Here is a 26,565-nt window from a genome sequence, read left to right on the forward strand (position 1 = left end):
AGTCAGGAAGGGCTCAGGGCAGGCAGAGAGGCCAGGCGCCCTGTCCTCGGCCCAGGGCCCCGCACCTTCTCCTCCTGCTTCTGGTCTATCTCCTCCTGCAGCCTCCGCAGAAGCCGGTCCTGCCCGCACAACTTGGTCAGCAGCGTCTGGAGAAAGGAGAGCGGGAGCTACTGATGGTCCAGATCTGGCTCTTCCCCTGCCGCTCCTCCCATCATCTAGAACATTCTCTCCCCAACTCTGGGAACTCAGCAAGGATTAGATCAGTGAGAACTTACATCTGTCTCCAAGCTTTGGTGGAAAGTTGACTCCAGGGGAGGACCCGGCTGAAGAGAAGGAAAAACGTCAGGGGTCAAAGGGGACAGGCTGGTCATTCTTGTAACTCAGTGCTGAGCCATGCCCTGTCTCTACTGATAGGTACTGCACTATTTATTTATTTATTTATTTATTTATTTATTTAGAGATAGGGTGTTGCTCTGTCACCCAGGCTGGCGTGCAGTCGTGCGATCATGGTTCGCTGCAGGCTCAACCTCCTGGGCTCAAGCAATCCTCCTACTTCAGTCTCCTGAGTAGCTGGGACCACAGGTGCACACATCATGCCCGGCTAATTTTTGTAGTTTTAAAATTTTTGTTGTTATTGGTTTTGGTAGCGATGGGGTTTTGCCATGTTGCCCAGGCTGATCTCAAACTCCTGGGCTCAAGCAATCGTCCTGCCTCAGCCTCCCAAAGTGCTGGGATTATAGGCATGCACCATCATATCATGCCTGGCCTTTTTTTTTTTTGAGTCAAGGTCTGTCACCCAGGCTGGGGTGCAGTGGCATGATCGTGGCTCACTGCAGCCTTGAACTCTTAGGCTCAAAGGATCCTCCCACCTCAGCCTCCCAAGTAGGTGGGACAACAGATGCCAGCCACCGGTGCCAGCTAAGGTTGGTTGGTTGTTTGTGTTTAGGGCTGGGGTCTCACTGTGTCACCCAGACCAGTCTTGAACTCCTGATCTCAAATGATCCTCCTGCCTTGGCCTCCTGAAGTCCCGGGATTACAGGCATGAGCCACCAAGCCTAGCGACCCCTCTCCTTATCAGCTTCCTTCTAAGCATTAGCAAATTTCAGTAGACCAACTTCCACATTCTTGGCTTCAGAAAGATCAATAATGGGCTCTTGATCAAATAGCCATGGCAAATATTATAATTAATGGAGAAATTTAGACATTTATGACTAAGAATAAAACAAAGTGCAGGGCACAGTGACTCACTCCTGTAATCCTAAAGCTTTGGGAGGCCAAAGAGGGAAGATCACTTGAGCCCAGGAGTTCAAGACCAGTCTGGGCAACACAGGGAAACCTTGTGTCTGCAAAAAAAATAAAAATAGAAAAATAGGACCGGGTGCGGTGGCTCATGCCTGTAATCCCAACACTTTGGGAGGCTGAGGCGGGTGGATCACCTGAGGTCAGGAGTTCGAGACCAGCCTGACCAACATGGTGAAACCCTGTCTCTACTAAAAATACAAAAATTAGCCAGGCGTAGTGACGGGCGCCTGTAATCCCAGCTACTTGGGAGGCTGAGGAAGGAGAATCACTTGAACCCGGGAGGCAGAGGTTGCAGCGAGCCGAGATCATGCCATTGCACTCCAGCCCGGGTGACAGAGTGAGATTTCGTCTCAAATAAATAAATAAATAAAATAAGCTGAGCATGGTGGTACACACCTGTAGTCTCAGCTACTAGGGAGGCTGAGGTGGGAGTATCGCTTGGGCCCAGGAGACTGAGGCTGCAGTGAGCCATGATTGCACCACTGCACTCCAGCCTGGGTGACAGAGCGAGACTCTGTCTCAAGAAAATAAATAATTTTTTTAATTAAAAAAAAAAAAACAGCCTGGGTAACATGGCAAAACCCTGTCTCTACAAAAAGTAGGAAAAGTTAGCTAGGCGGCCAGGCGCAGTGGCTCATGCCTGTAATCCCAGCATTTTGGGAGGCCGAGGCAGGCAGATCACCTGAGGTCGGGAGTTCAAGACCAGCCTGACCAACATGGAGAAACCCTGTCTTTACTAAAAATACAAAATTAGCAGGGCATGGTGGTGGGTGCCTGTAATCCCAGCTACTCGGGCGGCTGAGGCAGGAGAATCACTTGAACCCAGGAGGCGGAGGTTGCGGTGAGCCGAGATCACACCATTGCACTCCAGCCTGGGCAACAAGAGTGAAACTCCTTCTCAAAAAAAAAAAAAACAAAAAGAAAAAGAAAGGAAAGAAAGAAACAGAGAGAGAGAGAGAAAGGAAAGGAAAGAAAGGGGAGGGAAGGGGAAGGGGAAGGGGGAAAGAAAGGAAGGAAGGCAGGCCAGTCGCGGTAGCTCACGCCTGTAATCCCAGCACTTTGGGAGGCCGAGGCGGGCAGATCACAAGGTCAGGAGATCGAGACCATCCTGGCTAACACAGTGAAACCCCATCTCTACTAAAAATACAAAAAAATTGGGCCAGGCGCAGTGGCTTACGCCTGTAATCCCAGCACTTTGGGAGGCCGAGGCAGGAGGATCACGAGGTTAGGAGTTCGAGACCAGCCTGACCAACATGGTGAAACCCCGTCTCTACAGGCATGGTTGCACGTGCCTGTAATCCCAGCTATTCAGGAGGTTGAGGCAGGAGAATTGCTTGAACCAGGGAGGCGAAGGTTGCAGTGAGCCGAGATCACGCCACTGCACTCCAGCCTGGGCGACAGAGCGAGACTCTGTCTCAAGAAAAAAACAAAGAAAAAAATACAAAAAAATTAGCCGGGCGTGGTGGCGGGCGCCTGTAGTCCCAGCTATTCAGGAGGCTGAGGCAGGAGAATGGCATGAACCTGGGAGGCAGAGCTTGCAGTGAGCTGAGATCGCACCACTGCACCCCAGCCTGGGCGACAGAGTGAGACCCCCGTCTCAAAAAAAAAAAAAAAAAAAAGAAAGAAAAGAAAAGAAAAAGAAAGAGAAAGAAAGAAAGAGGTTTTTGTGGATTTAAGTTAAGTTACGACGATGTCATGGGGTGTCCTAATAGGAGGAGACGGACAGCAACAAAAACACAAAGGAAGATCATCATGGGATGATGGAGGCAAAGATGTAGCCATAAAAAAACCCACAGAACCTCAGGAATTGCTGGCAACCACCAGAAGCTAAGAGAGAGTCAATAAAAGCTCCTCCTTAGAACCTTCAGTGGAAGTATAGCCCTGCCAATCCCTTGACTCCAGGCCTCTGGCCTCCAGAAGCGCAAGATAATCCATTTCTGTTGTTTTCGGCCATGTGCTTTGTTACAGCAACCACATGAATCTAATACCTACCCAGGGGCTTTGAAATATCTACAGTTCTCTAGGCACCCTAGGCCAGGAGATGACATTCCTCATAGAGAAGAAAGGAAGGGAGGGGGCTCCGGTAGATATGGGGTACTCCCGGATACCTACCAATAAAACCATGGAGGCCCGGGTCCCAGGGGGCCGCGGGGGGAGCTGGAGATAAGTGGAGGCGCCAGAGGGTGCCTGGGAGGAACGTTGAAATGGAGATGTTTAGAAATTGGCATGTCTGGGAGACTTTTCATTTTGTTCTGTACTAAGAAAAATTCTTCTGCCTTGGGATCCTGTTGATCTATGACCTTACCCCCAACCCTGTGCTCTCTGAAACATGTGCTGTGTCCACTCAGGGTTAAATGGATTAAGGGCGGTGCAAGATGTGCTTTGTTAAACAGATGCTTGAAGGCAGCAAGCTCGTTAAGAGTCATCACCACTCCCTAATCTCAAGTACCCAGGGACACAAACACTGCGGAAGGCCGCAGGGCCCTCTGCCTAGGAAAACCAGAGACCTTTGTTCACTTGTTTATCTGCTGACCTTCCCTCCACTATTGTCCTATGACCCTGCCAAATCCCCCTCTGCGAGAAACACCCAAGAATGATCAATAAAAAATAATAATAATAATTAAAAAAAAAAAAAAGAAACTGGCATGTCTTAGTGACAAATAGTAGAGTGGGCGTGTCCATAATTGAAGTGCTTTAGGAGATATTTTGAGGTTCAGAACTGGGCCCTCTCAACTTCCTCAACTACCTGCTCTCCAGCTGTGTGCCACTGTGGGGACACAGAGGGTGATAATAAATGCACCAGCCTGGCAAAACAGCCCCACGAGATGATGGAATTTGCTACTCTCATTCTCAGATTTGCAGTCAGCTGTGGATATTCTGAGCTACCGTCCCATGATGCTCAGACAAAACAGCAGGCAACCAACTTGCAAGGTGAACTGGGGACACAAGGGAGATGCAAACCTCTCACCGCACTGTCTTGGCACAGAGTATCCAGGACTACAATCCCCATGATGCTTAAAGAGCAATGGCTGGGCCAGGCGCGGTGGCTCACGCCTGTAATCCCAGTACTTTGGGAGGCTGAGATGGGCAGATCACCTGTCAGCTGGTCAGGAGTTCGAGACCAGCTTGGTCAACATGGTGAAACCTCATCTCTACCAAAAATATAAAAATCAGCCAGACGTGGTGGCAGGTGCCTGTAATCCTAGCTACTCGGGAGGCTGAGGCAGGAGAATCGCTTGAACCCGGGAGATAGAGGTTGTAGTGAGCCGAGATCGTGCCACTGCCCTCTAACTTTGGCGACAGAGCAAGACCTCCGTCTCAAAATAAAAAAAAAAAAAGCAATGGCTGAAGACCAGCCTAGAAAAACAGCCCAGACACCTGATAGGAGCTGGACACCTGATAGGTTCAAGCTCTCTCTCACCTGAGCCCAGCTGAAATCATTACGGACTACAATACCCATGATACCCAGGGAGCAATGGCCTTGAGAATACGGAAAGACAGCCCTGAGGCCTATGGGAGACGTAGTCCCCTCCTTCTCACCTCTCTGCTCACCTGTGTTCTGGGCTCCTGACTCCAGTGCTGGGGACTCCTGGGGGGCTTTCCTCCCGCAGCCTCAGAGGGAGGTCCTCGGCGGGGAGTAGGGGGTCGGGAGAGGGTCTGGCGTTGGGGGCCCCAATCCAGAGGAGGTCGGACATCAATGCGACTCAACGGGGTGTGAGGTCGGGCAGGGGGTGCTGTGTCTCCTGAGGGGGCAGGGGGTCGCCGCGCAGGGGCAGAACGGGGACGGGGGAGGCTCAGAGGCGAGGGAGGGCGAGAGAGGGGGGTGAACAGGCTGTGGGAAGGAGAGAATCGGGGAACTGAGTCAACTAGAGCCCTCTCCATCCACCTCCTTACCCATCAAGTCAGCCTCAAGGACATGTCTCACTTCACTGCGTCTTACTGTCCCACTGGGTTAGAATCCTCCTCTACTGTCCAAATCCTCAGTAATGTCCGCTTTGTGGCATCTTCCCCTCCACTCTTTTCCCCGACAGGCTGTGAACCCCACGGGAGCCCCAGCAAGTCACACACACTCAAGCAGAAAGCGCTAAGGCCCGCCCCCAACCAGTTTCCGGCCCTGCCCTTCTCTTAGGCCACGACCCCAACCATGTCCTCCATACTCACTCGGGGCTCCTCGCCCTCCGCATCTGGAGTCCAGAGTGGAGGTCGGTTGTGGGACTGGGAGTGAGCAGCCTGGGTCTACCACGACCTCTGGAGAGTCGAGCCACTTCCGGTGATTCTGAGATGCGCCCCTCTTCCCCTCTGCTCACCTCCGGGGGACCACCGGGGCCGCCGGGGCCCTCCCCGGGCTGGGGTCGTGCAGGTGACCTGGGTTGCCCACTAGCGAGTGGACATAGACAAGATATCACTCCTTCGAACTTCATAACAGCCCTATTCTCTTGTCACAGGTGAGAACACAAGGATGCACCCAAAAAAGGAAAGTTGTGCACTATAAATCATCGTCCCCCTTCTTCAGACGGGGAAACTGAGGCCTCCAATGTGAAACTGACCTGTGCGCCAGGCCACAACGTCTATCCAGGTTGCTGGACCCAATGCCCCGGAATATGGGATAGACTCAGCCAGGTAGTCCAGTTTCCAGCCTGATAATTGGCGCAGGCCATGTCAGAGCTTAAGAGATAGTCTGACATTTTTTAAAAATCTGATACTATCTTTTACCTGGCATTGTTTAGGTGGCAGCTCAGGGGACTTCAGAAGGAGCCAATCAGAGAGTGTGCAATATTGATCATTCCTGGAGCAGAGCTGAGTGCGTGCCTGAAGGGTCAGCTTGGGGGCGGGGACGGACAAGGTGGTGGGCGGAACTTAAGGGAGAAAGACTTTTGCTGATTGGAAAAGTTCCCTGGAGGTGGGGCCTAGAAGACGAGGCGCCTTAGCTAGAAGACTGGTGATTGGACACTCAAGGGGGCAGGGCCCCAAAGGGGAGGAGTTGGGATGACGAGACTGACTCAGGGTGTAGGGTCAGGAGCATGGCTTGGACCTCTACTCACTAGTCGTCCCCCTCCGCACGGGAGGCCCGGCCCAGCGCCCGTAGCCAGCCCCGCAGGTCTTCTAAGGTGTCAGCGGCCAAAACGTAGGTCCTCATGCCCGGGTGCTCTGCCTGCGGGAAGAGAAGGCTTGGAATCCGGACTCCCGGGCCTTGTAAAAAGGAGGACAGGCCGGGCCGGTGACTCATTCACCTAAACCCAGTGCTTTGGGAGGCCGATGCGGGAGGATGGCTTGAGACCAGCCTAGGCAACATAATGAGACACCCCCTTCCACCTCCTTCCGCCCCCGTCTCTACAAAAAAATCAAAAAATTAGACGGACGTGGTGGAGCGCACCTGTAGTCCCAGCTACCGGGGAGACTGAGGCAGGAAGACTGCACTTTGCGTCGCTGCACGCCAGCCTGGGTGACAGAGCAAGACCGTCAAGAAAGAAAGGAAAGAGGGAAGGGAAGGGAGAGAAAGAAAGAGAGAAAGAGAAAGAAAGAGAGAGAGAGAAAGAAAAAAAGGAAAGGAAAGGAAAAAGGAAAGGAAAGGAAAGGAAAAAGGAAAGGAAAGGAAAGGAAAGGAAAAAGGAAAGGAAAGGACTGGACAGACGGGGTGGCTCATGCCTGTAATCCCAGCACTTTGGGAGGCTGAGGTAGGCGGATCACCTGAGGCCAGGAGTTTGAGACCAGCCTGGCCAACATGGTGAAACCCCATCTCTACTAAAAATACAAAAAATTAGCCGGGCGTGGTGGCGTGCGCCTGTAATCCCAGCTACTCCAGAGGCTGAGGCAGGAGAATCCGTTGAACCCAGGAGGCGGAGGTTGCAGCGAGCCAAGATCGCACCACTGCACTCCAGCCTGGGTGACAGAGTGAGACTCTGTCTCAAAAAACAACAAAACAAAAAAACAAACCAAAACAAAACAAAATGAGGATGCAATTGACGCTTGTCAAGACCTTTTATCTCCAGTAATGGATATTCCAGTGCTTGTTAGGACTTGGAGTTTCCTCGACAGATATCTACCCGCCCTCATCTCCAGTTCCCATCGCCTGGTGCACAACATGGATGGATGGACTCACGGTGAAGGTGAAGCGCCGCCCTCGGGGGGCTCCCGGCCCATCTGGTCTAATATTGTAGCTGGGGAGCAGAACGCTGCCTAGGACACTCTCCTCGCGGCTGTCTGCAAAGAGGGGCTGGGGTCAAGGATCACATAGGGATCAGAAGGCCAAGATGCTAGAGAGAAGGGCAGACTGGGCGGGGGGGCCCTCCCACCCCAAGCCAGCCAGCCAGCCACTGACCCTTGTAATAAAAGAGGCAATGGCCGGAGAGGACGAACCAGCGGCGTTTCCAGAGACGGAGCCCCGAGCTGTCCTGGGGAGAGAGATGGGAGGAGGGGCCTGAGTAAAGGGAAACAGAAAAAGGGGATGAAGGCAGTGACGATGGGGACAGAGAGCCAGAGAGAGAAAGAAACTTGGAGAGAGGAGAACAGAGACATAAAGTAGGGATCAAGAGAGTGGGGTGAGGCCGAACACAATGGCTCACGCCTGTAATCCCAGCACTTAGAGAGGCCAAGGCAGACGGATCACTCAATTCCAGGAGTTTGAGACCAGCTTGGGTAACATGGCGAAACCCCATCTCTACTACTAAAAAAAAAAATTAGCCGGGTGTGGTGGCGCGTGCCTGTAGCCCCAGCTACTCGGGAGGCTGAGGAGGGAGGATCACTTGAGCCTGGGAGTGGGGTGGAGGCACAGGAGAAAGACCCAGAGAGACAGAAGAGACAGAGACACATGTTTGGGGCAATGGAGTGGATAAGAAGGAGAGCTGGAAGCCCTCTGAACATGATAGAATAGAATAGTAGCCCTACTTCTTTTCTTTTCTCTCTCTTTTTTTTTTTTTTTTTTTTTTTTTTTTTGACAGAGTCTTGCTCTGTAGCTTAAGCTGGAGAGCAGTGGCATGATCTCGGCTCACGGCAACCTCTGCCTCCCAGGTTCAAATGATTCTCCTGCCTCAGCCTCCCGAGTAGCTGGGATTACAGGCACGCACCACCACACCCGGCTAATTTTTGTATTTTTAGTAGAGACAGGGTTTCACTATGTTGGCCAGGCTGGTCTTGAACTCCTGACCTCAAATGATCTACCCACCTCGGCCTCCCAAAGTGCTGGGGTTACAGGCGTGAGCCACTGCGTCTGGCCTCCCCCACTTTCTTTTTTTGTTTTTTGAGGTGGACTCTCGCTCTGTCGCCCAGGCTGGAGTGCAGTGGCACGATCTCAGCTCACTGCAAGCTCCGCCTCCCGGGTTCACGCCATTCTCCTGCCTCAGCCTCCCGAGTAGCTGGGACTACAGGCGCCCGCCACCACACCCGGCTAATTTTGTTTTTGTATTTTTAGTAGAGACGGGGTTTCACCGTGTTAGCCAGGATGGTCTCGATCTCCTGACCTTGTGATCCGCCTGCCTCGGCCTCCCAAAGTGCTGGGATTACAGGCGTGAGCCACCGCACCCAGCCCCCACTTTCAAACTATGCTCTGGAACAAGTCATTTCCGCCTAGAATCCACCTTCATGTTTTCTCGTCTATCCGCTGGAGATTGAGAAGTTTTAGGGAGGTTTGGATGAGACATGGACCACATATGGGCAGACTTTAGCTGCAGAGACTTAGTCCAATTATTCTGGAGCCTGAGACACAGAGAGGCCAGGAAGGTGGCAATGAGCCATGACCCAAATGCAGCGTCTCCACCTGCCTGAACTACTCATCGCCTCTGCCTGAACTACTCCACTAACTATCTCCAACCTCGTGTGCCTCTTCTCCTCAACCCATTCCCATAGAAGCCCACATGATCTTTTAAAATTATAAGTTAGATCACATGAGTCCCCTTTTCAAAACAGAGAATTAAGAACACTTAAAATTCAGTCTCAAATTTCTTACCATCACTTACTGTTTTTTGTTTGTTTGTTTGTTTTGTTTTGTTTTGAGATGGAGTCTCGCTCTGTCACCCAGGCTGGAGTGCAGTGGCACAATCTCGGCTGACTGCAATCTCTGCCTCCCGGGTTCAAGCGATTCTCCTGGCTCAGCCTCCTGAGTAGCTGGGACTACAGGTGCCTGCCACCATGCAGGCTAATTTAGGGTTTTTTTTGTTTTTTTTTTTTTTTTTGAGACGGACTCTTCACTCTGTCACCCAGGCTGGAGTGCAGTGGCATGATCTTGGCTCGCTGCAAGCTCCACCTCCCGGGTTCACGCCATTCTCCTGCCTCAGCCTCCCAAGTAGCTGGGACTACAGGCGACCACCACTACGCCCGGCTAATTTTTTTTTTTGTATTTTTTAGTAGAGATGGGGGTTCACCGTGTTAGCCAGGATGGTCTCGATCTCCTGACCTCATGATCCGCCCACCTCAACCTCCCAAAGTGCTGAGATTACAGGCGTGAGCCACCACGCCCAGCCTAATTTTTGTATTTTTAGTAGAGACGGGGTTTCACCATATTGGCCAGGCTTGTCTCGAACTCTTGACCTTGTGATCCACCTGCCTCGACCTCCCGAAGTGCTGGGATTACAGGCGTCAGCCATCGCGCCCAGCCCATGTACTGCTTTGCAGGGAGTTTTGAGTTTGAAGGTGCATAAGAATCACCAGGAAGGTGTGTTAAAACACAGATTCTGGGGCCCCATCCCCAGAGTTCCTGATTTGGCAAATCTATGATGGTACCTCATCATTTGCATTTCTAGCAAGTCCCCAGATGACACTGATGCTGCTGGTCTGGGACCACACTTTGAGAACCACTGCTCTGCTGCTCCTCCTGGCTTTTTCCCCTGGCCTCACTTGACACCAAGGTTTTGCCTGCTGCAGGCCTTTTCCTTTTGGATGCGATCTGCCTCCAGATCTTTTTTTTTTTTCTTTTTTTGACATGGAGTCTCACTCTATCTTCCAGGCTGGAGTGCAATGGCGCAACCTCGGCTCACTGCAACCTCCACCTCCCAGATTCAAATTTTCCTTGTCTCAGCCTCCCAAGTAGTTGGGATTACAAGCACCCCCAAGCTGGGCCCGGCTAATTTTTGTATTTTTTAGTAGAGCCAGGATTTCGCCATGTTGACCAGGCTGGTCTTGAACTCCTGACCTCAGGTGATCTGCCTGCCTCAGCCTCCCAAAGCGTTTGAATTACCGGCATGACCCACTATGCTCAGCCAGCTCAAATGTCACCTCAGAGATAATTTTCCCTGACCAAATGTCAAATTGAAGTTCTCCTCTCTCAGCCACGTTCAAGCACATCATATTCCGTTTTTTTGTTTTTGTTTTTGAGACAGGGTCTCACTCTGTCACCCAGGCTGGTGTGCAGTGATATGAACACAGTTCACTGCAGCCTCAGCCTCCTGGGCTTCAGCAATCCTCCTGCCTTAGCCTCCCGAGTAGCTGGGACTATAGGCGCACACCACCACGCTCAGCTAGGTTTTGTGTGTGTGTGTATTTGTTGTAGAGATGAGGTTTCTTCATGTTGCCCAGGCTGGTCTAGAATTCCTAAGCTCGAGCGATCTTCCCGTCTTGGCCTCCCAAAATGCTGGGGTTCCGCCACTGAACCTGGCCCCTATGTTACTTCTTCATAGCCCATCCTGCGATCTGAAATGACCAAGTCCATTTATTTATTTACTAATTTATTATCCACCCATGCTCCACCCAATCTGGAATGTAATATAAATACTTTTGAGTTATTTGCATGGTGTGTGCCCTGGGATTGGGAACACTGTAAGTGTTCAAGAAGTAGTCAAGAAAGAATGAATGAATGGGCCAGGCACGGTGGCTCACGCCTGTAATCCCAGCATTTTAGGGAGCCGAGGCGGGTGGATCACTTGAGGTCGGGAGTTTGAGACCACCCTGGCCAACATGATAAAACCCCATCTCTACTAAAAATACAAATATTAGCTAGGCATGATGGTGCATGCCTGTAAGCCCAGCTACTCGGGAGGCTGAGGCACGAGAATTGCTTGAACTGGAGGCCAGAGGTTGCATTGAGCCGAGATCATACCACTGCCCTCCAGCCTGGGCGACAGAAAGAGACTCTGTCTTAAAAATAAACAAATAAATAAACAAACAAACAATGACAGACTAAGGGGAGGGGCAGTGATAGCAAGAAAAAGAAAGCCTATTTGGGGACTTGCAAGGAGAGAGACAGAGGACAGCCGGGGCACAGACTTCAGTGTCCTTTTCCTTCTCCTACTGACCCCACCTGCTTATGAAGCCAGCCTCGGATGTGCACGGGAAGGTTGGGATCCCTCCTGAGCGCATTGCCTCTCTTCCCAAAGGCGTGGACCTTGTTTACTGCCCGGGTGGGCTTCTGAGGAGAGAAGGGGACAGAAGTGAACAGGGAGAGCCTAGGATGGTCCTGGGAGGGGGTGAGGGTGGACACAGGCAACCGTAGGCTCTCGCTTGGCTGCCCTGAGAAATGGGTCAAGGACCAGCCGGGCGCAGTGGCTCACACCTGTAATCCCAGCACTTTCAGAGGCTGAGACGGGTGGAGCACGAGGTCAGGAGATCGAGACCATCCTGGCTAACACGGTGAAACCCCGTCTCTACTAAAAATACAAAAAATTAGCCGGGCGTGGTGGCGGGCGCCTGTAGTCCCAGCTACTCGGGAGGCTGAGGCAGAAGAATGGCGTGAACCCGGGAGGCGGGGCTTGCAGTGAGCCGAGATCGGGCCACTGCACTCCAGCCCGGGAGACAGAGCGAGACTCCGTCTCAAAAAAAAAAAAAAAGAAAGAAAGAAAAGGGTCAAGGTGGGGGCTGAAGTTGGAGATCAGAATTGGGAGGTGTTCTTATTGCAGAGTTAAGAGACTCTTTTTTTTTTTGACAGGCTCTTTGGAGTGCAGTAGCCTAAACACTGCAGCCTTTACCTCCTGGACTCAGGTGATCCTCCAGCCTCAGCCTCCCATGTAGCTGGGACCACAGGCATGTCCCACCATGCCCAGCTAATTTTTTTACTTTTTGTAGGGGACGGGGGTCTCACTTTGTTGCCCAGGCTGGGAGAGACTCTTTTTTTTTTTTTCTTTTGAGACAGAGTCTCACTCTGTTCCCCAGGCTGGAGCACAGTGGCACCATCTTGGCTCACTGCAACCGCTGCCTCTCAGGTTCAAGTGATTCTCCTGCCTCAGCCTCCTGAGTAGCTGAGATTGCAGGCACGTGCCACCACGCCTGGCTAATTTTTGTATTTTTAGCAGAGACGCGGTTTCGCCATGTCAGTCAGGCTGGTCTTGAACTCCTGACCTCAGGTGATCCACCCGCCTCAGCCTCTTAAAGTGCTGGGATTATAGGCGTGAGCCACTGCGCCGGGCCGAGACTCTTTTTTTGATGGGCAGAGGGAGGTGTTCAGAGGCAAGGAAGAGGCTGTAGGGAAGCAATTTGGGGATCAAGCGTCCACTGCCAAGAAGCAGATGCCCTTGGCCACCAGAGCCAGAGCTGTAGTAGGTCCTTTGGGATCTGAACTGGGACTATGGGCTGGGAGGGCCCCATAATCAGGGGGAACTCTCACACTGAGTCTCCAGTGAATCAAAGGATGCCCTGGTGCCCTGCGGTCACACCCCTTAGCAACCAAGTACAAGGAGAGGAAGCCTCAAATCCCTCCATCCTGCCCGGATGGAGCCTCATCTCCTGATGCCCACAGATATCTCAGGCATCCTTAGCCAGGTCCCAACAATATGCCCTTCCTTGGAAGCGGTGGTACTGACCAAGGCTGAGATCAGATCTCTGGGCTCTGAACTTGAGAAACAATATGTGTGGAATGGCAGGAGGAAAAATAAATGAGTGTCTCCCTAAGCTTTTGGCTGGGATGCCGATTTGGGACGCAAGTATCTGGAGGCCCCTTGGGTCTTATTGTCAGAGAAGGGTCTCTCCTTATAGGATTTCATTAGTGGGTAGATTGGATGGCGAGAGATAGGACAGCAAGTTCTGGCACTAATCAAGAGCAGCCACTACTTCTCAGAACTCGAGGGGCCTCATGGCTGGGGAGTGGCTTTATCTTAGCAACCAGGGTCAAGGGAGGTTGTTACTCTGGTTTAGAATTAGGAAAGTACAAAGGGTGGGGACAGAGCTGGGAGTGCCTCTGAATTCCTAGCTGCGGCTGGTAGGCAATTTGGGACCTTACTATGTCTGGCAGACCCCGTTGCTAAGGATCTTTGTCCTTAACAACCAGAGTCTTTGGGGAAACAGAAGGATGGGCGGCCCAGAGCCCCACCTTCCTCCCCATCCCCGCCGGGAAGCTCAAACCTTGGGGCTCAGGCTGCTGAGCGAGGAGATGGTGGAGGCGCTGCTGGCCAGGCTCAGGCTGCTGCGAGGTCGGCTCCCCTCCATCAAGGGCTGGAGGAGAGAAAGAAAGGGGCTGTGTCTCTGCAGTGACGGGTGCGAGACAGAGATGGGGTCAGGGGCTTGGAGGTCGGAGGAGGCTGCAGAGAAAGAGCCTGTTGTTTCGGGACTGGGGGGCTGGGGGAGGCCATGGCCCGTGACCACATACCAAGAGTGGTGCCAAGAGAGGTAGGCGGCCCTGGCAGCTGCGGGAGGGGGCAGCTGTCTGCAGCCCGGGCCAGAGAATAGGGGCTTCTTTATTCCTGCCCACTGCACTCAGGCCAGGAATTTGACCCTCTCTGTGCTTAGGGACCCCCCATTCCCTGCCTCCTTCCGGCTGCCCCAGGCTACCTGTCTCCTGCCCTCCCACACGCACCCCCAAACCACCCCTGCCAACTCCCCAAGCCAAGCCCTGCGGCACCAGGAATGTGAACCCAGAGAGCCCCTCCCAGCCCTGCCAGGGAACTTACCCAGCTCTGGGGTCCCAATGACAGGGGGCAAGAGGACGGTGTGGGTGCTGCGGCACCCAGGCAGTCTCCCGCCTCCTTTGTCTCTTAGCTGCTGTCTCTCATAGTTCTCAATCTCTCTCCTCACCTGCTCACTCACACTTTTTGTCTCTTTGTCTCCCGTCTCTTACGGTCTCTCCCTCTCTCTCTTCCTTTTACACTACCTCTCTCCCCACTCTCACTTTCTGTGTCTCCCTCTGATCTCTGTCTCTTCCAGTCTCTCTCTCACTCATTCTCTCCCTCTCTCTCTCTCTCCAATCTTTCTGTTTCTGTCCAAATCTTTTATTGTCAGACTCACAGGGTCTCTTCCTTAAGTCTCTGTCTCATTCTCTCTCTCTCTCTCTGTCTGTCAGTCATCCCCTGTGTCCTCTCTCCTTCACACTCAGTCTCTTCCTCTTTCTCTCTGGCTCTGCCGTTTCCTCCCTTTTCTCTTTCCGATTTCCCTTCTCACTTTCTCCCTTCCTCCCTCTCCCAGTTTCTCTTTCCTCTCTGCTGGTCTTTCCCTGCCTCTGCCAGCCGCCCACGCTGCTGTTCTCCCCTCCCAATCCCGGCTGTCCCCGCCCCTTCTGGCCTCCCCACTACAGCCTGACCTCTGGCTCAGCTGCCCCCATAGCTGAAGGGAGGGGCTTGGGCCCCCCAATTCCCGGGTCCCCGAAGGACCAAGGTTGGGACTTCTCAGCGTTTGGAGAGTTGGACTTGAGGCCTGCACTCCAGGGCCCCCGTGGGTTTGCTGCTGTGGTTGGGGGCCTGGGCCACTGGTGTCCTAAACGGAGGAGGCTTGTGTCTTGCAAGGGGTGGGGACTCAGATTTCCAAAGCCCTGGAGGGAATGGGTTAGGGATCCAGACTCCTGGGTGCCCGAGAAGGTCTGAGCTAGGAGTCAGGACTCCTGAGTCATGAAAGAGCTGGGGGTTTGGAAACATGGCTGTGCTTGGAAGGGGCCAGGGACGGTTTGTCCAGGTCCCCTAGGGAGAAAAGGGGATGGTCCCAGTAGGGCAGGGTGAAATGGAGAGTTCCAAGCCTCCACCTCAGATCCAGGTGAGAATTCTCTTCTAGACTGAGGACAACTCCCTCAGGAGAGAGACATGATTCCTTGGTATATTTTGAGGAACAAGATTATGCATCCGTAGGCAGGGGAGGAGAGCGGGGGGCTGGAACTGTCACCCAGGGCCTGGAACTTGTAGCAGAAGCGCCCCCACCCGCACGAAGAGTGCCACCCAGGCAGAATCGCGGCTTGTGGGGGCAGAGCTACTGCCTAAGTCTGAAGCAGATGACACCCAGGAGTGGAGCCTTGTGCCTGTGACCGGGAAGGAATCCGAGCTTTCGGTTTAACTGCCATTCACCATGCACCTGTTGAGCACCTACTGTGTGCAGGCACTGTCTGTTGCAGCCACTGAGAAGAAAGCAGTGAGCCCTGGCTGGGTGCAATGGCTCACGCCTGTAATCCCAGCACTTTGGGAGGCCAAGGCAGGAGGATCACTTGAGACCAGGAGTTCAACACCAGCCTGGGCATCATAGCGAGACCTTGTCTCTATTTAGAAAATGAATTTCTTTTTTTTTTTTTTGAGGCGGTGTTTTGCTCTGTCGCCAGGCTGGAGTGCAGTGGCGTGATCTCGGCTCACTGCAACCTCCGCCTCCCGGGTTCAAGCGATTCTCCTGACTCAGCCTCCTGAGTAGCTGGAACTACAGGCACATGCCGCTGCACCCGGCCTAAATTAATTATTATTATTATTTTTTTGAGACAGAGTCTCGCTCTGTCGCCCAGGCTGGAGTACAGTGGCACGATCTCAGCTCACTGCAAGCTCTGCCTCCCAGGTTCACGCCATTCTCCTGCCTCAGCCTCCCGAGTAGCTGGGACTACAGGTGCCCACCACCACGCCCGGCTAATTTATTTTGTATTTTTAGTGGAGGCGGGGTTTCACCGTGTTAGCCAGGATGGTCTTGATCTCCTGACCTCGTGATCCACCTGCCTCGGCGTCCCAAAGTGCTAGGATTACAGGCGTGAGCCACCGCGCTCAGCCTAATTACTTTTTTTTGAAAAGCATTGAGCCCAGCAAAGTGCCTGATCTCATAGTGCTTACATCCTCATTCTCATTTGCAAGGAATCTGGACCCTGCTGTGACTATCTTGGTCAAGTGGCTTCATTTCCAAGCCTGTTTCCCCATCTGTGAAATGGGAACAATGACACCCTCACACTCGGGGAGGAAACCAACCACATGTGAAAATAGGAGACTCTAGCCGGGCGTGGTGGCGAGCTCCTGTACTCCCAACTACTCAGGAGGCTGAGGCAGGAGAATTGCTTGAACCCGGGAGGTGGAGGTTGCAGTGAGCCAAGATCGCACCATTGCACTCCAGCCTGGGTGACAGAGTGAGACACCGTCTCAAAAAAAAAAAAAAGAAAAAAAAAAAGAAAATGGGAGACTCTAGGCTGGGGCCTGTGGGCTAAATTGGGGTAGGAGGCCGGGCACAGTGGATCACAACTGTAATTCCAGCACTTTGGGAAGCCAAGGCGGGCAGATCACCTGAGGTCAGGAGTTCAAGACCAGCCTGGTCGGCCGGGTGCGGTGGCTCACACCTGTAATCCCAGCACTTTGGGAGGCCGAGGCGGGTGGATCACAAGGTCAGGAGATCGAGACCATCCTGGCTAACACGGTGAAACCCCGTCTCTACTAAAAATACAAAAAAAATTAGCCGGGCGTGGTGGTGGGCGCCTGTAGTCCCAGCTACTCGGGAGGCTGAGGCAGGAGAATGGCGAGAACCAGGGAGGAGGAGCTTGCAGTAAGCCAAGATCGTGCCACTGCACTCCAGCCTGGGCGACAGAGCAAGACTCCGTCTCAAAAAAAAAAAAAAAAAAAAAAGACCTGCCTGGTCAACATGGCGAAACACTGTCTCTACTAAAAATACAAAAATTACCCAGGCATTGTGGCACATGCCTGTAATCCCAGCTACTCCAGAGGCTCAGGCAGGAGAATCGCTGGAACCCAGGAGGTGGAGGTTGCAGTGAACCGAGATGGCGCCACTGAACTCCAGCCTGGGCGACAGAGTGAGACGCCTACTCAAAAAATAAATAGGCTGGGTGCAGTAGCTCACGCCTATAATCCTAACACTTTGGGAAGCCGAGGCAGGCAGATTGCCTGAGCTCAGGAGTTCGAGAACAGCCTGGGCAACATGGCGAAACACTGTCTCTACTAAAAATACAAAAAATTAGCTGAGTGTGGTAGTGCGTGCCTGTAATCCCAGCTACTCGGAGGCTGAAGAGGGAGAATCGCTTGAACCCGGAAGATGGAGGTGGCAGTGAGCCGAGATCACGCCATTGCACTCCAGCCTCGGTGACAGAGCGAGACTCCGTCTCAAAAAAAAATAAAAAAATAAAAAATAATAATAACAAATAAATAAATAGGCCTGGAGTGGTGGCTCACGCCTGTAATCCCAGCACTTTGGGAGACCAAGGCAGGCAGAACATCTGAGGTCAGGAGTTCGAGACCAGCCTAGCAAACATGGTGAAATCCCGTCTCAGAAAAATAAATAATGAATAAATAAATAAATAAATAGGCCGGGCGCGGTGACTCACGCCTGTAATCCCAGCACTTTGGGAGGCCAAGGCGGGAGGATCCCCTGACGTCGGGAGTTCCAGACCAGCCTGACCAACATGGAGAAACTACGTCTCTACTAAACAAATACAAAATTAGCCGGGCGTGGCGGCACATGCCTGCGATCCCAGATACTCGGGATGCTGAGGCAGGAGAATCGCTTGAACCCCGGAGGCGGAGGTTGCGGTGAGCCGAGATCGCCCCTTTGCATTCCAGCCTGAGCAACAAGAGCAAAACTCCGCCTCAAAATAACTAACTAAATAAATAAATAAATTGGGGTGGGAAGGCATTGGCCCTGAGCTGAGAGAGAACTGGCTCGCTGTTGAAGCAGGGCCACGCATTTGATTGACAGTTCGCTCGTTGGAGGGGCGTGGTCACGCTCGGAAACTCCGCCGTGACGTTGCAAAAGCTGGAATCTCCGCGAGAAGTCCTGTCTTACTTCCACTTCCCACCCTTCGGGTTGCGGTCTCGAAACCCCGCCTCTCTTCGTGACGTCAGCACGCCGGGCGCGGTAGGCTATAAAAGCCTAGTGGCCATTGTGTTCGCTGCTCTTATCGGTTCCCATCCCAGTTGTTGATCTTATGCAAGACGCTGCACGACCCCGCGCCCGCTTGTCGCCACTGCACTTGAGGCAGCCGGAGATACTCTGAGTTACCCGGAGCCCGACGCCTGAGGGTGAGATGAACGCGCTGGCCTCCCTAACCGTCCGGACCTGTGATCGCTTCTGGCAGACCGAGCCGGCGCTCCTGCCCCCGGGGTGACGCGCAGCCCCCAGCCGGTGAGTAAGGGGTCGGAACGCCTGGGTCCCCACGGGGCTGGGGACCCGGATTTAGAAAGGAGAAGGGGTTGGGAGCCTGGAGTCCTGAGCCTGAGGGAGGAGGGATCTGGAAGCCAGATTCTTGGGTCCCCCGTGAAGGAATCATCTGCCAAGTTGGGGGTCGGGTCAGAATGTTTCAGTCTGCGAGGGAGGAGGGTGTGAGGGTTTGATTTGTCAATCTTCAGCAGAATGAGAGAGCTAGGGACTATGACTTTGTCGCCAAGGGAAGCAAGTAAAGACTTTTGTTCTTGGTTCTTGGGACTGGGACTTCTGCGTCTGAAGAAAGAGAGGGCTGGGGGCTTGGACCCTTGGATCTAAGGCAGAACTAGGGGCTCAGACTCCTGACTATTGAGAGATAAGAACAGAGCCAAGGGACAGAGATGGGCGTGGCTGAGATCAGAAAGGAATTTGGGACTCTCACGTTGCTATTTACAATAGTTGTGTTACTATTTCCGTTGCTATGACTCATAGTCATGCCCAGATGCCATCCTCTAAATGGCCCCTAAACTTTATTTTTTTCTCCCCCTTTTCCAGCCCAGACACATGGCCCCAGGCCAAGCACCCCATCAGGCTACCCCGTGGAGGGATGCCCACCCTTTCTTCCTCCTGTCCCCAGTGATGGGCCTCCTCAGCCGGGCCTGGAGCCGCCTGAGGGGCCTGGGACCTCTAGAGCACTGGCTGGTGGAAGCAGTAAAAGGAGCAGCTCTGGTAGAAGCTGGCCTGGAGGGAGAAGCTAGGACTCCTCTGGCAATCCCCCATACCCCTTGGGGCAGATGCCCTGAAGAGGAGGCTGAAGACAGTGGAGGCCCTGGAGAGGACAGAGAAACACTGGGGCTGAAAACCAGCAGTTCCCTTCCTGAAGCCTGGGGACTTTTGGATGATGATGATGACATGTATAGTGAGCGAGAGGCAACCAGTGTCCCTAGAGGGCAGGGAAGTCAATTTGCAGATGGCCAGTGTGCTCCCCTGTCTCCCAGCCTTCTGATAAGGACACTGCAAGGTTCTGATAAGAACCCAGGGGAGGAGAAAGCCGAGGAAGAGGGAGTTGCTGAAGAGGAGGGAGTTAACAAGTTCTCTTATCCACCATCACACCGGGAGTGTTGTCCAGCCGTGGAGGAGGAGGACGATGAAGAAGCTGTAAAGAAAGAAGCTTGCAGAACCTCTACTTCTGCCTTGTCTCCAGGATCCAAGCCCAGCACTTGGGTGTCTTGCCCAGGGGAGGAAGAGAATCAAGCCACGGAGGATAAAAGAACAGAAAGAAGTAAAGGAGCCAGGAAGACCTCCGTGTCCCCCCCATCTTCAGGCTCCGACCCCAGGTCCTGGGAGTATCGTTCAGGAGAGGCGTTCGAGGAGAAGGAGGAAAAGGCACACGAAGAAACTGGGAAAGGAGAAGCTGCCCCAGGGCCGCAATCCTCAGCCCCAGCCCAGAGGCCCCAGCTCAAGTCCTGGTGGTGCCAACCCAGTGATGAAGAGGAGGGTGAGGTCAAGGCTTTGGGGGCAGCTGAGAAGGATGGAGAAGCTGAGTGTCCTCCCTGCATCCCCCCACCAAGCGCCTTCCTGAAGGCCTGGGTGTATTGGCCAGGAGAGGACACAGAGGAAGAGGAAGATGAGGAAGAAGATGAGGACAGTGACTCTGGATCAGATGAGGAAGAGGGAGAAGCTGAGGCTTCCTCTTCCACTCCTGCTACAGGTGTCTTCTTGAAGTCCTGGGTCTATCAGCCAGGAGAGGACACAGAGGAGGAGGAAGATGAGGACAGTGATACAGGATCAGCTGAGGATGAAAGAGAAGCTGAGACTTCTGCTTCCACACCCCCTGCAAGTGCTTTCTTGAAGGCCTGGGTGTATCAGCCAGGAGAGGACACAGAGGAGGAGGAAGATGAGGACAGTGATACAGGATCAGCCGAGGATGAAAGAGAAGCTGAGACTTCTGCTTCCACACCCCCTGCAAGTGCTTTCTTGAAGGCCTGGGTGTATCGGCCAGGAGAGGACACGGAGGAGGAGGAACATGAGGATGTGGATAGTGAGGATAAGGAAGATGATTCAGAAGCAGCCTTGGGAGAAGCTGAGTCAGACCCACATCCCTCCCACCCGGACCAGAGTGCCCACGTCAGGGGCTGGGGATATCGACCTGGAAAAGAGACAGAGGAAGAGGAAGCTGCTGAGGACTGGGGAGAAGCTGAGCCCTGCCCCTTCCGAGTGGCCATCTATGTACCTGGAGAGAAGCCACCGCCTCCCTGGGCTCCTCCTAGGCTGCCCCTCCGACTGCAAAGGCGGCTCAAGCGCCCAGAAACCCCTACTCATGATCCAGACCCTGAGACTCCCCTAAAGGCCAGAAAGGTAGGTGCTGAGAGCCCAGATTCTTTTTTTTTTTTTTTTTTAATTGAGTTGGAGTCTTGGGCTGTCACCCAGGCTGGAGTGCAGCGGCACGATCTTGGCTCACTGCCAACCTCTGCCGCCCAAGTTCAGGCGATTCTCGTGCCTCAGCCTCCGGAGTATCTGGGATTACAGGCGCATGACACCACACCCAGCTAATTTTTTTTGTATTTTTAGTAGAGACGGGGGTTTTGCCATGTTGGCCAGGCTGGTCTCGAACTCCTGACATCACGTGATCCACCCATCTCAGCCTCCCAAAGTGCTGGGATTACAGGCGTGAGCTACCACATCTGGCTGACAGCCCAGATTCTTGAGTCTTAGAGAGGAAGGGGGCTGGGGGCCGAGACTTCTGGGTCCCTGTATGTTGCAGAGGGTTGCATGTCATCTCCATGGAGAAGGCTGTGTACGCTGTCACGCAATCCCTTGTAAGAGGCCAGGCCCCTGGGGGAGGAGGGAGCAGCTGTGGCTCACAGCAGCCCCAGGAAACCACCTCTTCCTTCAGTGAGTCAGATAGAGAATCCCGTGACAGTGACAGGCAAGTGACTAGCCAGATAGAAAGCATTTTTGTGTCATAACTAATTTTTGTTTGCTTCTCTCTCTCTCTTCCCCGCCCTCCCCATCCGGATTCCCGTGGCTGTGTGCATCTCCTGCCTGTGTCCCCATGTCTGCCCGCAGGTGCACTTCTCCGAGAAGGTCACTGTCCATTTCCTGGCTGTCTGGGCAGGGCCGGCCCAGGCCGCCCGCCAGGGCCCCTGGGAGCAGCTTGCTCGGGATCGCAGCCGCTTCGCACGCCGCATCGCCCAGGCCCAGGAGGAGCTGAGCCCCTGCCTCACCCCTGCTGCCCGGGCCAGAGCCTGGGCACGCCTCAGGAACCCACCTTTAGCCCCCATCCCTGCCCTCACCCAGACCTTGCCTTCCTCCTCTGTCCCTTCGTCCCCAGTCCAGACCACGCCCTTGAGCCAAGCTGTGGCCACGCCTTCCCGCTCGTCTGCTGCTGCAGCGGCTGCCCTGGACCTCAGTGGGAGGCGTGGCTGAGACCAACTGGTTTGCCTATAATTTATTAACTATTTATTTTTTCTAAGTGTGGGTTTATATAAGGAATAAAGCCTTTTGATTTGTAGCGAGCAGCGTCTGTATGTGTCAGAAACTGACAGGATTCTACTTACAGGTCCCTGAGGGAGCTGGGAAGAGAATAGCATAAAACAAAGCACTTCAATGGCGGATAAACTACTTTTCCTCAAATTTGCTACCACTCATCCTGAGGCTTCTTTTGAACCTAACAGTGCAGGGACCAGCCCCACAGGGTCGGTGGGCTTCTCCCTGTGTGCTGCGACGAGAGAGTGTAGAAATAAAGACACAAGACAAAGAGATAAAAGACAGCTGGGCCCGGGGGACCACTACCACCAATGCGCGAAGACCAGTAGTGGCCCCGAATGTCTGGGTGCGCTGATATTTACTGGATACAAAGCAAAAGGGGCAGGGTAAGGAGTGTGAGTCATCTCCAATGATTGATAAGGTCACACGAGTCACGTTTCTACCGGACAGGGGGCCCCTCCCTGTTTGGCAGCCCAGGTGGAGAGAGAGAGGAGACAGCTTATGCCATTATTTCTGCATTTCAGAGACTTTTAGTACTTTTACTGATTTTGCTACTGCTATCTAGAGGGCGGAGCCAGGTGTACCCAGTGGAACAGGAAAGTGAAACAGGAGCATGACCGCTGAAGCACAGCATCACAGGGAGACGGTTAGGCCTCCGGATAACTGCGGGCCAGCTTGACTAATGTCAGGCCCTCCACAAGAGGTAGAGGAGCAGAGTCATCTCTAAACTCCCCCAGGGAAAGGGAGACTCCCTTTCCTGGTCCGCTAAGTAGCGGGTGTTTTTCCTTGACACTGAGGCTACCGCTAGACCATGGTCCACTTGGCAACGGGCGTCTTCCCAGATGCTGGCATTACTGCTAGACCAAGGAGCCCTTCTGCTGGCCCTGTCCGGGCATAACAGAAGCCTCGCACTCTTGTCTTGTGGTCACTTCTCACTATGTCTCCTCAGCTCCTATCTCTGTATGGCCTGGTTTTTCCTAGGTTATGATTATAGAGCGAGGATTATTATAATATTGGGATAAAGAGTAATTGCTACAAACTAATGATTAATGATATTCATATATAATCATATCTAAGATCTATATCTGGTATAATTATTCTTGTTTTATATTTTATTATACTGGAACAGCTCATGTCCTCGGTCTCTTGCCTCAGCACCTGGGTGTCTTGCCACCCACATAACAGCTGGTGGGTTTTATAGTTTTTTTTGTTGTTTTTTTTGAGACTGAGTCTCGCTCTGTTGCCCAGGCTGAAGTGCAGTGGTGCAATCTCAGCTCACCACAACCTCTGCCTCCCAGGTTCAAGTGATTCTCCTGCTTCAGCCTCCCGAGTAGCTGGGACTAGAGGTGTGCGCCACCACGCCTGGCTAATTTTTGTATTTTTAGTAGAGACAGGGTTTCACTATGTTGGCCAGGCTGGTCTCAAACTCCTGACCTTGTGATCCACCTGCCTTGGCCTCCCAAAATGCTGAGATAACAGGCATGAGCCAATGCACCCGGCCTATGTATTTTTGTTTGTTTGTTTGAGATGGAGTCTCGCTCTGTCACCCAGGCTGGAATGCAGTGGCACGATCTCTGCTTACTGCAACCTCTGCCTCCTGGGTTCAAGCAATTCTCCTGTCTTAGTCTCCTGAGTAGCTGGGATTACAGGCACACGCCACCATGCCTGGCTAATTTTTGTATTTTTAGTAGAGACGGGGTTTCACTACGTTGATCAGGCTGGTCTCGAACTCCTGACCTCATGATCCACCCGCCTTGGCCTCCCAAAGTGCTGGGATTACAGGCGTGAGCCACCGCACCCAGACCCGGCCTGTAGTTTTTCTTTGACATCTGCCTAAATTGTATTAAACTTGGGACAATTATCACCACCCCCAAGGGAGCTGGAGAATTGAGTCACGGATCCCTAAAAGGAGGCAGAATTGTCTGTGCCTTGCTGGACCATTAAGGCTCAATCTCTACAGGCCTTTACATTCTCCTCCGTTGCTTTGATACCAGTGGGTATCGAGGTCCCCAAGCCCGGGTGGGACCTCCCCCTCAGCCAGTGTCCAGGCTCTTGACACAGTCATGAGAATGAATTCAAGGACGAGTTGGAAAAGAGTGAAAATACAGGATTTATTGCAAAGGGGAAAGTCCACACTCATGAAAGGGGACTCGAGAGAATCACGTGCAAGGGGGGTTGAGGCTGCTACCGTTATGGGTTTTTTGTTTGTTTGTTTGTTTTTTAAAGATGGAGTCTTGTTCTGTCCAGCCCAGGCTGGAGTGTAGTGACACGATCTCAGCTCACTGCAACCTCCACCTCCTGGGTTCAAACAATTCTCCTACCTTAGCTTCCCAAGCAGCTGGGACTGCAGGCACCACCACACCTGGCTAATTTTTTGTATTTTTAGTAGAGACAGGGTTTCTCCATGTTGGCCAGGCTGGTCTCAAAGTCCTGACCTCAAGTGATCCACCTGCCTCAGCCTCTCAAACTGCTGGGATTACAGACGTGAGCCACCACGCTGGCCCTTTTTGGATTTTTTTAACCAAGGGGTAAAATACTCATGAGCATTCCTGGAAAAAGATGGAGATTTCTCAGAACTGTGGTGCCACCCATCTTTACACCAAATATGGGTGTTCCTGGGACCGTCATGATGCTGGTGGGTGTGTGACTGTGTTAATGAACATATAATGAGGTCCTACGTGAAACCGAGGTCAGACCCAGTGCCATATTGGGTCTAGTCGGACTTAGCCTACTTGGCCCACGCCCTGGTTTTTCAGGATCTTATCAGCCCATAGCTTCTGTAGCTATTTCAGGTTTCCTGTTGCTGGTCTGGTCTTGTGAAACTGCTGCCTGGAATTTTCTAATCTCCTGCAACCACCCTGTATGATTGCTGTCGCAGCCTGATTTTACATTTATAAGCCCTGTGTCCGTAGGCCTAGTTTCCTTATCTGTAAGCTGACTAACAATTGTACATATCTTATGGGATTGTAAGGCCCCAAAGGAGTTAAAACAATGCTCATGAAATAAATGCTATAATAGGGTAATTATTCTATATACTGTTATTCTTTTTTCTTTTTTTTCTGATACGGAGTCTCACTGTGTTGCCCAGGCTGGGGTGCAGTGGTGGGCTCTCGGCTCACTGCAACCTCCACCTCCCAGGTTAAAACAATTCTCCTGGCTCAGCCTCCCAAGAAGCTGGGACTACAGGTGTGCACCACCACTTCCAGCTAATTTTTTTTTTTTCGATGGAGTTTCACTCTTGTTACACAGGCTGGAGTGCAATGGCACGATCTCAGCACACCAGCAACCTCCGCCTCCTGGGTTCAAGCGATTCTCCTGCCTCAGCCTCCTGAGCAGTTGGGATTACAGGCGTGAGCCATCACGCCCAGCTAAGTTTTGTATTTTTAGTAGAGAAGGAGTTTCACCATGTTGGTGGTCAGGAGTTTGAGACTCCTGACCTCATGATCCGCCCGCCTCAGTCTCCCAAAATGCTGGGATTATGGGCGTGAGCCACTATGCCCACCTCTACCTCTAATTTTTAATTTTTTTTTTTTTTTTGAGACCGAGTCTGTCTGTGTTACCCAGGCTGGAGTGCAGTGGCGTGATCTCGGCTCACTGCAACCCCCTGGGTTCAAGCAATTCTCCTGCCTCGGCCTCCCTAGTACCTGGGATTACAGGCGAGCGCTACCACGCAGGGCTAATTTTTGTATTAATCTACCTCTAGACCTTCACAGAATGCAGGCTCCTCTCATCCTCCTAACCTAATGGCCTTTCATTAGCTTTACAAAAGCAGCTTAGTTAAACTAGAAATCCTAGCACTTTGGGTGGCCGAGGTAGATGGATCACTTGAGGTCAGGTTTTTGTTTGTTTGTTTGTTTTGTTTGTTTATTTTGAGGCAGAGTCTTGCTCTGTCGCCCAGGCTGGAGTGCAATGGCAGGATCTTGGCTCCCTGCAACCTCCGCCTCCCGAGTTCAAGTGATTCTCCTGCCTCAGTCTCCTGAATAGTTGGGATTATAGGGGCCCGCCACCACACAGGGCTAATTTTTGTATTTTTAGTAGAGACGGGGTTTCACCTTGTTGGTCAGGCTGATCTCTAACTCGAGGTCAGGAGTTTGAGACCCCCACTCCTGCCATATAATCCTTTCATTTCCCCAAGGCAACCAAGCCTAATTCCACCTAATTAAAAACCTTTGTATGAGTGCTACCTGCTGCCTGAGGATCCCAACCCTGAGGCCTCTTGCTCAGCTAGTTGCTCCTGATTCTTCAGATGTAGTGTGAAAATTCCTTTTTTTGGGGGGGGGGGATAGAGTCGCATTCTGTTGCCCAGGCTGGAGTGCAGTGGCACGATCGGCTCACTGCAACCTCTGCTTCCCAGATTCAAGCAATTCTCGTGCCTCGGCCACCGGAGTAGCTGGGATTACAGGCATGCGCCACCATGCCCAGCTAATTTTTGTATTTTTAGTAGAGACGGGGTTTTCCACATCGGCGAGGTTGGTCTCGAACTCCTGACCTCAAGTGATCCTTCCACCTCGACCTCCTAAAGTGTTGGGATTCCAGGTGTGAGCCACC

General features: G+C 52.7%; 2 protein-coding genes across 8 annotated transcripts in view; one reads left to right on the forward strand and one right to left on the reverse strand.

Moving 5' to 3' along the window:
* PLEKHA4 (pleckstrin homology domain containing A4) overlaps window positions 1-14,689 on the reverse strand; it is a 31,226-nt gene extending 16,537 nt beyond the window's left edge. For 2 of the 7 annotated variants that reach the window (XM_063802043.1, XM_016936465.4), the window contains exons 1-11: window positions 14,109-14,689; window positions 13,564-13,653; window positions 11,531-11,638; window positions 7,622-7,694; window positions 7,403-7,503; window positions 6,345-6,454; window positions 5,464-5,679; window positions 4,855-5,134; window positions 3,415-3,489; window positions 276-323; window positions 66-146 (exon numbers count right to left, since the gene is read on the reverse strand). In XM_063802043.1, the coding sequence (XP_063658113.1) occupies window positions 66-146; window positions 276-323; window positions 3,415-3,489; window positions 4,855-5,134; window positions 5,464-5,679; window positions 6,345-6,454; window positions 7,403-7,503; window positions 7,622-7,694; window positions 11,531-11,638; window positions 13,564-13,647 (1,176 nt within the window). In that variant the 5' untranslated portion in view covers window positions 13,648-13,653; window positions 14,109-14,689. Of the gene's footprint in view, window positions 1-65; window positions 147-275; window positions 324-3,414; window positions 3,490-4,854; window positions 5,135-5,463; window positions 5,680-6,344; window positions 6,455-7,402; window positions 7,517-7,621; window positions 7,695-11,530; window positions 11,639-13,563; window positions 13,654-14,108 lie in introns of all 7 variants that reach the window. The other 5 variants (XM_063802045.1, XM_016936466.4, XM_054672948.2 and 2 more) reach the window with 4 other exon arrangements.
* A 3,445-nt stretch (window positions 14,690-18,134) lies between these two features.
* On the forward strand, window positions 18,135-22,042 carry PPP1R15A (protein phosphatase 1 regulatory subunit 15A). The gene is made up of 3 exons (XM_009436002.5): window positions 18,135-18,510; window positions 19,084-20,886; window positions 21,598-22,042. The coding sequence occupies exons 2-3, from the start codon at window positions 19,093-19,095 to the stop codon at window positions 21,955-21,957; spliced, it is 2,154 nt and encodes a 717-aa protein (XP_009434277.4). The 5' UTR covers window positions 18,135-18,510; window positions 19,084-19,092; the 3' UTR covers window positions 21,958-22,042.
* Window positions 22,043-26,565: the final 4,523 nt, after the last annotated feature.

The sequence above is a fragment of the Pan troglodytes genome, chromosome 20 (assembly GCF_028858775.2).
Source record: "Pan troglodytes isolate AG18354 chromosome 20, NHGRI_mPanTro3-v2.0_pri, whole genome shotgun sequence".
Lineage (NCBI taxonomy): Eukaryota > Metazoa > Chordata > Mammalia > Primates > Hominidae > Pan > Pan troglodytes.